We start from the raw sequence: 12,628 nt of genomic DNA, 5'->3' as shown, positions 1-12,628 counted from the left end.
GGGCCTAGCAAAGCCCCATCTATGGGGCTCAGCTCCTTGGGAGCTGAGCGGGAAAATCTACTCTGCTCAATACAGAGAAGCTGTTGGCATCTCAGCATCCGCATGGTAACAACTCTCTCTGCTGGCTGAGGGGCCTCGCTCTAGACAGAGGGGCCTGGTGTGCTCTCTGAATAAGAGTAATTAAAGAGGAATGTAAAGCGCCCCCCACCTCAAGCAAAGCCTTCTCAAGGTTCTGATGGGCAGTGAAAACCAGCTGTGGGTGAAAGTGAGTGTCGTGCCTGCCTAGCGTTTCTTCTCAGACGGCATGTACAAGGACTGGCAAGTGGCAGCGGGCGCACTGTGAGCATCAGAGGCCGCGGTGAGAGCCAGGTGCCCAGGCCCACCCAACACTCTGAAGTGGATGGGTGTCTTAGTTAAGGATTGTATTGCTGTGATGGAAGCCCATGGCCAAAATCAACCTGGGAAGAAAGGGTTAATTTCACCTACACTTCCAGAAAGCTGTCCATCATTGAAGAAGTCAGGGCAGGAACCGGGAGGCAGGCTCTGATTCAGTCACAGAGGAAGCTGCTTACTAGCTTGTTCTCACACTTTGCTCAGCCTGCTTTGTTATAACAGGACCACCAATCTAGGGATAGGACCACATGCAGGGCTGGGCCCTCCCTCACCAATTAATAATGAAGAAAATGCCTTACAGGCTTGCCTACATCTCAATCTTATGGAGGCATTTTCTCAATCAAGGTTCCCTCACCTCAGAGGACTCTAGCTGGTATCAAGTTGACATAAAAGTAGACAGGACAGATGAGCGAAAATGTTCTTAATGCGTAAGAGTGCTGGTGGCTGTTTATAGAACACCTCTGTTAACTGGCATGAGGTCTGGGATTTTGCCGGTGAGAGAGCCATGTAGGGCACAGGCAGGCATATAGTGGCAGAAGATAGAGATCCAAAGTCCAATAGAGAGAAAATCATGTTTCCATGCGGGCAGGAGAGTATCCATGCTAGGGACAGCACAGACCAGGAGAGAGTAGGACAGTCTAGGTGTGTTTCACAATCATTAGCATCCCATGGCGTGTCAGGGCTCAATGTATCTGGCTCAGGTGGCACAGAACTCAAGCTGGTGGATGCCAGTAAATGGCGGCTGTGAGTTTGTCCTGCACAGCAATCTTGGGAAGTGTGCATAGGTACCAGATGGATGAAGACATAAGTTCTTATTCTTAGAGAAACACAGGTTAGGGCTCAGGTGTCAGTCTTTCAAAGGCAAGTCTTCCAGGGACTTAAGACTTACCTGTTAAAGTCTCCCCACCTCCCAATAGAACCCCAAAGCCATTAACATATGGACCTTTGGAGACATTTCAAATCCAAACTACAGCATGACCCGTCAATTCCTCTCATCAGTTAGACTCCAAAGGATTTTAAGCTAATGTTCAAATAAAAACATGAATGTAAACATCTATAGCCAAATAACTGATAATAATCAAGAGTTGTAAACAGTGAGTGAACTGATCAACAGAATTTGGTATAAGCCACACAACAGGATACAGTTCAACTATAAAAAGGAGTTAGTGCAGAGACATAACCCGATGCACTTGAAAACGTGTGCTCAGTGAATCGTCCCAAGACCACATTCCACTTCTATGAATTGTCAGGAATGAGCAAGACCACAGACATGGTTAGAACAGTGGCTGCCAGTGAGCAGAGTGTGGGAAATGAGGAGGGATAGCTGATTGGTCTAGGGTTTCCTTTTAGGGTGATGAAAATAGTTTGCAGCTAGCCAGTGGTGATGGTCACTCATTACATTTATGAAGGTACGTGTTGTGGCTACTGGGAGAAGCCAAAGACTTAGACTCAATTCAGATTTAGATTAATGAATTTATTCTTACTACTAGCAGAAGGACAGTAGCCTTAGAGCCAAATAGCACGCCACCCCATGAAGGTGGGGTTTTGAAGGCAGTTGTCAGAAAGGTATGCATTACAGCTAGCCATGGAATCCACAGCTGGTTAAGAAAATTGTTCTATTTCCCTCAGTTGTTTCTTACCTTCCTGCTATGTAGCAATCAGAAGACCATTCCATCCATCCATAGCAATAGCAGGTTTTTACAGAAGCAAAGGCAGCTGTCAAGACCTCACAGCCCTTGATCCTGTTCTTATCTCACCTGCGGGCCAATAGGATCTTCCAGGCATTCCAGAGCAAAAGGTCAACAGCCCTTAAGGGATGCCTGGCTCCATATTACTCTCTTGAGTCATCACAGGGGACCTGTGTAAAAATTACTCCGGTCTAAGCGCTCTATGACTGGGACAGAGTAGTTCATTTCTGGGCAGGCAAAAAGAGTGTTATCAGCTTAGGATTGACTGCCAGGTCCCCACACAGGCAGTGTCACTGAGTTTTATTTTAGTAACATGTTTTCAAGTGAGAGAAAACAACCTAATTTTTTAGAAAAAAAAATACTTAGGTCACAAATGCTAAGTGTCATTACAGCAGGAAGAAAAGTCGCCTTTACATTAGCAAATACTTGCTGAGGTTCTCACCCAGTGAGTACCCCACATACCCATGAGAGCCACCTATGAGGGAGGGTGACATCTTCTTCCCACGTTCCCCGCCCGTAATCATGTCCATCACAGTCAGTTCGGTGGGAAAGTGGCCGATTTCAAATGGGACTGTTTTGAATCCCAACTTGTAGTTTTTAAAAGAATTTTCAATTGCGAGAAAAATAAAGCCTGAAAGACCCGGTCTAAACCAAGTTTCAGTGTTGGCCTTTAAGTGTGACCACATTGCTATGCAACCAAACTTCAGAATGATTCTCACCTTGCAGAACCAAAACTCCACAGACATTCAACAACTCTGGGCTGCTTCTTACATGCTCCTGGCAACCACCCTTCAATTTATTATCTCTGTGATGTTGAACTGTAAATAGCTGATATAGATAGAAGTATATGCTATTTGATTTTTGATGCTGGCTTGTTTCACTTAGCAGAATGTCCTAAGGTTCACCCACGTTAGTCAGAATGTCCTTCAATAGTTTTGCAGATAGACATATATGTGTAGGCATATATTATATACATGTATGCATATGTTATATACCACATTTCATTTATCCATTTGTCCATTGTTATAGATATTTGAATTGCTTCCACATTTTAACAATTGATGCTACAATGCCCATGAGTCTTCAGAGGTCTCTTCAAGACTCTGCTTTCGATTGCTTTCCATATATATATATCCCAAAGAAGAATTTCAGGTCATATGGAAATTCTGCTTTGAATTGTTTAAGGAACCACCATATTGTCCATAGCAGCTAAATTATTTCCCATCTCTATCATCTGGACACAGTGGTTTCAAGTTTTCCACATCCTTGCCAATACTGTCATCAGTTTTAAATTGAATTTTTCTGGTTTTTCATACCCACTCCAGTGAGTACAGTATGATGGCTCACTGTTGTCCAACACTTATTTTAGAGGCTACTCATGATATACTAACCAATTATTCCCACAAGATACAGAATTTCCTCGCCAGATTGCCATAACTTTAACATCCCCATGGGTTCATTTTACAAAAATCAAAGGATTGAATGCCCCAAGAGTTTGATACTCAGTAGAAAAAGCACAAGGCCTCTGGTCATATCTAGTTCCACCTTTGTGGTGACAATGGGGTAGGACCCTTTACCACTCTTGATAATGCTGCCGACCACACTCTCACTCATCTGACTTCTAGCTGTCCCCTGCTTTCCCATGATGCTCTCTTCTGGGTGCGCCTTACTTCTGTGAGACCACAAAGATGCTGCTCTGCCTTTGCAATTGTCTAGCCTGCCTCCAGCCCCTTTGTTCCCCCAACTCCATCTGAGTTCCTCTCCTGTTCTCTCCTCATGGGCTTCCTGAGCCCTCAGTCATGGCAGAAACTCCTTCATGGACCGCATCTCATAGTAGTGCTAAGAGTAGCCCACACCCCCTCCTTTTACCAGCACCCTTTCCCTGTACCCAGGCTGCTCCTCCATGTTCTGTGGTCCCATCAAAGGCGCCAGTTATCTCCTGTCTTCTGTCTCTTCTACTCTCAGAATGGGGGCAACCACACACTCAAGAAATAATGGTTGGATTGAAAAATAAAAGGTAGCCCATCACATATACATTGCTGAACGGCCTATCGAGTGAAAAATTTGGAAGTAGCACCAAGTTCCGTCAATGGGATTAAATTAACAACAGTTACACGCCGTAACTCTTATAACCATTAAAACAGTATTGGATATTTGGTGACACCGGAATGGTGATGCCACCATGTCAGTAAAAACAGCCCAAGCAAGACTGTACAAAAAGAACAGAAAATATTTTATAAGAATGTATTGATTTATGTGTTATGAGGACTCGAGATGAGAAACACACTATTCTGTCCAGATTTTTATAAATAAATTGCTTATTGCTGTCTGACCTTGAAAACTAATTTTAAGTTGGGAATGATAAGAAGAGAGGAAAGGATTGGCCCATTTCTGGTCCATGTACATGTACAGGAGGAAATGGGCACCAGTGAATTTAGACTAACCCAGTAAGGGGCCAAGCGGGCTGGCCTCTATTTGGGGGATCTGGTCCCTTTTATACCAGCTGATGCTGTGCCAGTGGCAACTGGGGAAGGCGGGGAAAGCCAGGAGTGCAATGTTGCAAGTCTAGAATCTTCCACTTAGGAAGACTGCTTAAGGCCACCCGGCTCAATTTCTCCACATAAAGCTAAGAGTTTAAGGCAGTAGTGAATCAAATAGCTGGTCCATGTCCCCATGGTGACAAAGATAGGCCAGTGCCCAGGTTCTGTGCGCCACATCCAGTGCTCTTTGCCCCTCATGGTGCCACCTAGACTTTCCCGTAAGGCTTAGCCAGTGTTGGCCTTGACTGACAGGTCTGGCCTTTGTTAGACCCGCCTTTCCCAAAACACTTCACGGGAATTGTTCTCCCTGGCTGGTGCTGACACATCTAAGGGACTCTGCCTTCATGGCCATCCAAGTTTTAAACTCTTTCTGCTCCCTGCCCAAGTCCCACCTAGCCATATTCCTGCTGCCTGTAAATGGATTTTACTCTTAATATGAAAGTATGGCTGTGCTTAGAAAAGGACAACAATTCGAACTTGGTTTGCACGCGATAGAAAGGCTAGACGCCATCAGAGGCTCTTAGTCCAGGCACAGATAACCTTTAAGCCTTTGTATCCACAGCAGTGTTGGTGAGTGAATCAGGAGATGGCTGTATATTGGCTCTCAGTATAGCAGGGACATGAGCTGGGGAAGAGGGGAGAAATACATTTTGCGCTACATATTACAGAAGCAAAAATGAGAACATGACCATTCCACTGGATCTGAAACGCGCATCGCGCAGAAACATCAGGTGGGAAGTACTGTTTACAGAGAGGCTGGTGGTACCTCACAAGGGAAAATCCCTTTAAGGTGCTCTGTCAATTCAGAGCATCCTGACTCCCCCCGAAGAAGTCCCAGTTAGCAGTGAAGTTTTTCTTGCAGCCAAATGGGAAGTTTGCCCTCCATTTTCATGGAGAAGCTGATTTTGCTCCAGCCTCCCCACTCTGGTCAGCTTGTGGGCGCTGATGGGAACTGTCTACCCATGACACCTATGTTACTAGTCAGTGGTTTTCAGATGGGGGCAAATGTGCCTGGAGGCAATGGGTGATACCTAGAGTCCCGTGTGGTGCTTACCAGTAGGCCTGGGTTTGGGTAAGGCTGCCACAGGTACTGGGTAAGTACAGAAAGGTGTGGTAAGTGTCCCACAGTGCAAGGACAGAGTCACAAGGGAGACAAAGCTACCCAATGTTTGTAAAGGCTGGACTGGGAAATGTCCGTCCAGTGAGAGGGTCTTCTATTGCAGACTGGCCGTTTGTAAAACTAAGGACCCCAGTCTGGAAGTACCTCATGGCTGTCAGTGTCTTGGTACTTTTTACTCAAACTAGCTGAAAAGCTAACATTCTCTCTGTTATTTGCTCCAACCAAAACATCTTAGTTCAAGTACTTCGAACAAGTACTGTTCCCAGTTTAAACCTTGATTAGTGTTTTTTCGTGTGTGTGTGTGTGTGTGTGTGTGTGTGTGTGTGTGTGTGTGTGTTTCAGAGCCCTTTGAGCTCTGATGTGATGGTTCATTGAAAGCTATGCCTTATCCTGTAGGACTGTTACAGAGCCAAATGTGCACACTGTAGAAAACTTCTAAAGTGACAGAGAGTGTTTCAAAAGTAATTCTACCACCGAAGAGGGAAAATTGGTTATTGTGTTTTTGTTTTGTTTTGGTTTTTGGTTTTTGGTTTTTGGGTTTTGGGTTTTTTTTTTTTTTTTTTGATGGATTTGAAAAACCTAGATTTTTCCTTCTGTACAATTTCACCTCCCCTGAGTTCAAGACCTGGTCTACAAGAGCTAGTTCCAGGACAGCCTCCAAAGCCACAGAGAAACCCTATCTTGAAAAACAAAAACAAAAAACAAAACAACAACAACCTAGAGATGTGGATTTAAAACTTGAGTAAATCATCTTTTAAAAGAATGGAGACTTTTGCTGTGGTGACACTAGCAAAAGAAATTGGACTTGGGTGTGGGACATGCAGGCTAAGAGGCATTGGGGTCCCCCCCCCATTATCTTCTACATTCTTCCAATTTTTAACTATGGCATTATATCCTGTGCAACTTGTGTAATACTGAAGCCCAGTACATCTTGGAGATAAAGATACATTGCTGGAGCTTCACTAAATGGAGGCCTGAATTGTGTCAGCCAATAGTACCTGCACAGTACTTGGCATGTCACAATGGTAGGTGGAGAAGGTGCCCAGAGGCTGGGTACATGCCAGTCAGGGAGGCTTCCTCATACAGCAGACTCCCTGAGCCCGTAGTCTGTGACACAGAAGATGGGTGGAAACACATAGTCAGGGGCCAGAAGGCAGAAGGTTTTGGATTGAGCACATGTTGCCTGGGGACCCTCTGCAGGAATGTTAGGTGCTGGTTTAGCAGGAGTGTCTCCACAGGGTACAGAGGCCCTGGGCAAAAGATGGTGGGTGAGGCTACTCTTGTTTCTCTCAGGCCGCACACCTGGTTCCTGGCTCCAAGCTGAGACGGCTGGGCAGAGCTCGGATGACATCAAAAGCAGAAATTCTCAGGTAACACCTCCCAATGTAAAGCCCGGAAGCCCCTCTTACAGTAGTGGTTCTCAACCTCAGGGGTCGCAAGCCCTTTGGGATAGCATATCAGATACCCTGCGTGTCGGATATTTACATCAAAATTCATAACAGCAGCAAAATTACTGTCATGAAGTAGCAACAATATAGTTTTGTGGCTGGAGGTCATCACAATATGAGGAACTGTATTTAGGGCCAAAGCATTAGGAAAGTTGAAAACCACTGCTCTACAGGGATTTCTTAGAGAAGAAATCTTCCTCTTCTGACTTCCTCTTCCTTGAGAATGCCATGTGTTTCACCTTTATTAAAGGCCAGAATGAATGACCTACAGTTGCAAAGTCAACCAGGTGGAAGGGACTTTCCTTAAGTTACCACCCCATACAGAAGTGATTGACTCACTCAGAACCCCGAAATTTCACTCCTCCTGAGTCTGACCTTCCCTAACCCCAGGAGAAAAACCCATAAGATCTGTAACATATGATTCAGGATTCTCACTCACCTATAGACTAGATAGTTTTTTGGGGGGCTTTTTCTTGCATCAATATTAATTTGATTCTGACCAAAATTTAATCACAATTTAAGTGCCCTTAGCTCCATGTAATTGTCAAAGCTGGGAGAAAAAACAAAAAAAAAAACCACATAAATGCCCTTGTTCTCAGCCAAAATAACTTATACAGTTTTCTAACCGGGACAGAGGCAACATCTCTCACTGCATGTGATATGGTCTCCTCTTTTAAAATTCTTTGTTGCTGGGTGTGGTGGTGTATGCCTTTAATCCCAGCACTAAGGAGGTAGAGGCAGGCAGATCTCTGAGAGTTCAAGGCCAGCCTGATCCATAAAGTGAGTTCCAGGACAGCCAGGGCTGCTACACAGAGAAACCTTGTCCCGAAAAACAAACAAAAAGATAAAATCCTTTGTTTATCCAAACATGTGAATTTATTCTGCCTTGGCTACACCTGTTTTCAAGTTCTGTGTATCAGACAGCAGGCTGGCTGTTGATGAACTGGGTTATTCAGCAACTATGTCACACTATTAAGAAGTAGCCTGGCTGGGAATGTACTAGAATCCTGAAAGCTGTGATCCTCCCCTACCCCACTGCAGAGGGTACTTCCTCCCATTCAGGCCACACCCTGTTTCCTAAACACAGGTAATTCAAGACTCATAGTAACCACTCTCAGATAATCACAGGTTCAAAAGTGAGTGTGCAATGATAAGAAGTTCATAAAGCAGGGAAGGGAGGACAGATTGGTGCGAGATTATCGACAGGTGTAAAAATGGATTCGAGGAAGACGGTAAGGTAGGAAGCACCAGAGTCTGCCACTCTGCCTGGACTGTGATGTCTCTGGCACTGTTTCTGTTGCAGTCGTCTTGGAATTCTGGCATCAACTGAAGACTTACAATGTCTAGATTTTGCTCAGTTTCAACTCATAAGACATCAGCAGCTAGCCATTTCCCTCCCACCCGTACCCAGGTGAAAGGCCTTATGGCACAACCTATACACACCTGGAGAAGAAAACTACCCACTCCTCCAGACAACTGGGGATCCATGCTCCAGTCCCTCCTCACTACTCCAGATCACAGAGGTTCAGATACTGATGTTGGCGTCCATTGTTTTCTCACCCCCAACCCCCAATTCCCCACCCCCAACCCCCGCCAAGTTGTTGCAAGCCTCCCCCTTCAGGTTGAAATGCTCTCTGGGAGATTCCCTTCTTCCCTTCCAATTTTCTCTTTCCTCTTTGGGCATTCAGACACCAAAGGCTAGGTCTACATTAGTCACCTTTTCTGTTACACCGATAAAATACCTTACAAGAGAAAATGTAGTGAGGGAGGCTTTACACATGGTGGACGCAGGCACTTGAGGTAACCGGGCATCTTGCACCTATAGTGGGAAGCAGACAGCTGTCATGTGGGTGCTGGGAATAGAACCTGGGTTCTCTGGAAGAGCAGTCGGGGCTCTTACCTGATACGCCATCTCTCCAGTCCTCTATTTTCTAAACTGCAGAGGTAATTTTTGTAATCAGAAAAACAAAATAATCAACATACCCCCCCCAGTCCCTACATTTACAAAACTTTTTCCATTTTTCAGTTAGCTTGTCTGTGTTCTCTCATTTGACTCTCCATAATAGCCTGTGGTCAAGCTGGAGAGAGATGCTCATCTATCTCCACAAAGGGAAACTTGTTGCAGAAGGTCAAGGAGTTACCCAGGGTGACTATCTGACCTCTGCCTGATGTTCCCAGGCAAGAATCTTGAGAATTCATCAATTCAGCAAGGCTGCGTGGCCCGCTGGACAGGACCTAGTCTCCAGCCCCAGGACAAGCACACACCTAAATCAACCCATGGGGTTGCATCCCATGATGCAACCATGATGATGGTTTGCATCTTTCTGGACCTATATATTTAGGCTCCTAGCTGAGGGCTACCAGTTATGGTTCGGCCATGATGCCTGTAAAGAAGACCCTCATTCTGTCAAGGAGAGGTTATACAGTTGTCTTTAGGCATCCCAAAGTTGAGATTATTTTATGTGTCATTGGACATCATCCTAATTAATTTTCACGTCATGAGGACACAGAGCAGTGCACAGGAAAACCACTGGTCTGGAGACGGTGCTGGTATGGGTCCAGTGGTCCTGGGCTGAAAGTCCGAGGCCTCTGGCCCTTCCCCTCCTTTCTGTTGCCTGCATATGGTTGCTTCATCATGCTCTTTGCTTTTCCTGAGCTTCCTGCCAAGTGAATTGTGTGCGCTTTCTTCTATCATTGTTCATAGACAGTATCGGGCCTCCATGTACCACTTCCCATTCTCAACCCCTGGGGGAGGGGCATAAAACAAAACAAAATCTCCTTGTACACGATGGGGCCACTTTGCCTACAAGAAAAGTTGTGACCCAGGCAAGGCAGGTCTTTTGTGGGCAACGAGTCTTTGGACCCCTTTTCAGTAATGTTCTGTCATGTTTCTGCAGTTATCTCTGAAGGCACTCCGGTAAGATGAACGGCGAAGCCAAGGCCCTTGGGTTCTTGATTGGATGGATGCCAGGAAAGCTCATCAAGACTCTACCCATGCTCCAGATCTATTCATTTGACAGGCAGGCTCTGAATGGAGCATCATTTATTGTAAATAATGATTTGCACGAACTTTAAAACACCACTTTAGTCAACTTCCATTTGAGTAATATTTTAATATTTTTAAATATGCATCTTAGCCTTTCTTTGTTTGTACAGATGGAGCCCTACCCCACCCTGTAGTGTCCACTGTGACTATAAAATATGCTTGTAGGCTGGTCCTTCCTAGATTCTGAAACATTTTTTAGAGCATCCTTAGTTTTCAAGTAGTCCCAAAGTCATAAATATCCACATCCACATTTTTTAGAGCATCCTTAGTTTTCAAGTAGTCCCAAAGTCATAAATATCCACAACAGCTTCTTATTGGCATGACTCTCATCACATCAACTTCAAAATCAAACCAGATAATGCCTTATAAACAATGCAGCTCAAAGAAAGCAGCGTGTCCCCAGGTCCCTTCAGTGCCACACAGCCTCCAGTGAGTGGGATGCCATGTCTCGCTTCCTTTTATCAGTACAGGGATGTCATTTTGCTGCCTAATGTAAATATATCCCAATGCAAAGATTGGAGTGGGCTTGGCCCCTCACATGCCTTCCACAGGGGCCCCTTTTGTAACTGGATTCTTTTACAAGTAGCCAATGCTTTTACTGTTTACAGCATCCCTAGTGCCCGGTGTCCATTTCCTTCTACCCCTCCAAGTTCCCAGCTCCATCCTGGTAGCCAGGGTAAAGTCAGCTTTATGAGATTTTGATATCTTGCCACCCCTGCTGATTACAAATGTACATAGCACATGGTTATTATGATAAGCTTATTTTTAACCTCAGAGGTCTCCCTCCCCCAAGTCCCACCCCGAGTGTAAGATTTACACGGAAAATACAACATACATTAAAAGAAGAACAAAACAAGCCTGGGGCAATAACTCCATTGATTAGATGCTTGCCTCGAAAGCCTAAGGATCTGAGTTTCAGTAGACTGCCTGCTGGCCAAGCACGAGGACCTGTGTTCACATCCCCAGGACCTACATAAAAGCCAGGCATGGGAGTGCATGTCTGTAACCCAGGTCCTGGGAGTTAAGTCGAGTCAGCTGACCCCAGGAAGGTCAGTACCACCCAACCTCACCAAATTATGGAGCTGCAGGTTTAGTAAGAAACGCTAGAGAGAGAGAGAGATGGAAAAAGACACCTGTTGTTGGCCTTTGGCCTCCAAATGCATGTGCACAGATGTGCCTTTGTTCACATGTGCGCATGTGCACGCACACACACACACACACACTCACACACACACACACACACGTACGCACGCACGCACAGGTACATACAATACAGATAATTTTTTAAACCATTTAAAGACAGAGGGAAAGAACAAGCAGAAACCAAAAACAGCAAGCAGGGAGCAATCTCAGGAATCTGGCCTAGCAGCTCGCCTCCAGACCTATCACTGCAACTACAACCCTCCCAGTTCAAGTGGGTGCGTCCAGTTCCCACCAGCAGTGTACAGGTTGTGCCCTTGACCATGAACTCATATGCGAAGGCGTCCCTGCCAGCCTTACCTACCCTCACATTGCAGACTGTGCCCTCCCCGTGTGTCACCTGTATTTTATATTTATCGGTGTCTCCCACTGCAGATGCATTCCTTTGTACCCAATAAACTTTAATAAGCAACAATGTCGGTGGTTGTTTCCCTGCAAAGCCCATCTGTGATCACCAGTACTGATCTAAGCCTCTTTGATTGACATGTGATGATTACCCATGTTTCTGGAATATGATACGACACTGTGGTGCAGAAATGCAATGTGTAGCAGTCAGACTTCAGTACTAAGACACATCTTTAAGGGTCCGTAGGGCTTAAACAAAGGCCAGTGATTTCTGGAACACCAGAAATAGCGCCTTTGAAAATGTATTTATTTTTATTTATGTGTATGTGTCTAGATGTGCATGTCATGTGTATAGGTACCCAAAGAGGCTAGAAAATGTGTTAGATCCCCTGGAACTAGAGTGGCAGTTGGTTGTGTGCTTGCTGGGAATTGAATTTGAGTCCTCTGGGTCCTATTCTGTCCTGCCCCAGAGCACTGTGTCTACTTGCCTCTCTTTGCCAATGAAAAGGGTCCTTTCCAGCCACCTTGCCAGAACATCAAAAGTCTGCTTCAGCATCAACCTTTGTTAGTTTTACTGAAATAGTGACTAAAAAGACATAGCTGTGTGGCTCTTGGCCTGCTCTTGCCTGCCTCAGTTGGCTCATCACCAGTACCCGACACTGGCCTCGGTCTAGGAGACAGCCTTCCTTTCTCTCTCCCATCCCTGTGGATGATGCCAAACTTTTCCCCAAAGCTTTAAGCAACTGTCACCTAACCTCTGCGCCATCCCTCTAGCCCCCTAGGGAAATCTTGTTTGTTGTGAGGGGTGGGGTGGGGATTTTACCATATGCATTTTAAAAACAGATAAC

The 12,628-nt window shown here is 45.3% G+C and overlaps 1 protein-coding gene across 1 annotated transcript in view; it reads left to right on the top strand.

Moving 5' to 3' along the window:
* The window catches only part of Wipf3 (WAS/WASL interacting protein family member 3), a 48,701-nt gene extending 38,582 nt beyond the window's left edge, over window positions 1–10,119 (top strand). Inside the window, exons 7-8 of the mRNA XM_051203064.1 lie at window positions 7,035–7,111; window positions 10,087–10,119. Coding sequence (XP_051059021.1) covers window positions 7,035–7,111; window positions 10,087–10,110 — 101 coding nt within the window. The 3' untranslated portion in view covers window positions 10,111–10,119. The remainder of the gene's footprint in view (window positions 1–7,034; window positions 7,112–10,086) is intronic.
* The last annotated feature ends 2,509 nt before the right edge of the window (window positions 10,120–12,628 follow it).

The sequence above is a fragment of the Phodopus roborovskii genome, unplaced genomic scaffold (assembly GCF_943737965.1).
Source record: "Phodopus roborovskii unplaced genomic scaffold, PHOROB, whole genome shotgun sequence".
NCBI classification, from domain to species: Eukaryota; Metazoa; Chordata; class Mammalia; order Rodentia; family Cricetidae; genus Phodopus; species Phodopus roborovskii.
The sequence above is the reverse complement of the archived record's forward strand: the minus strand, read 5'-3'. Positions and strand labels throughout refer to the sequence as shown.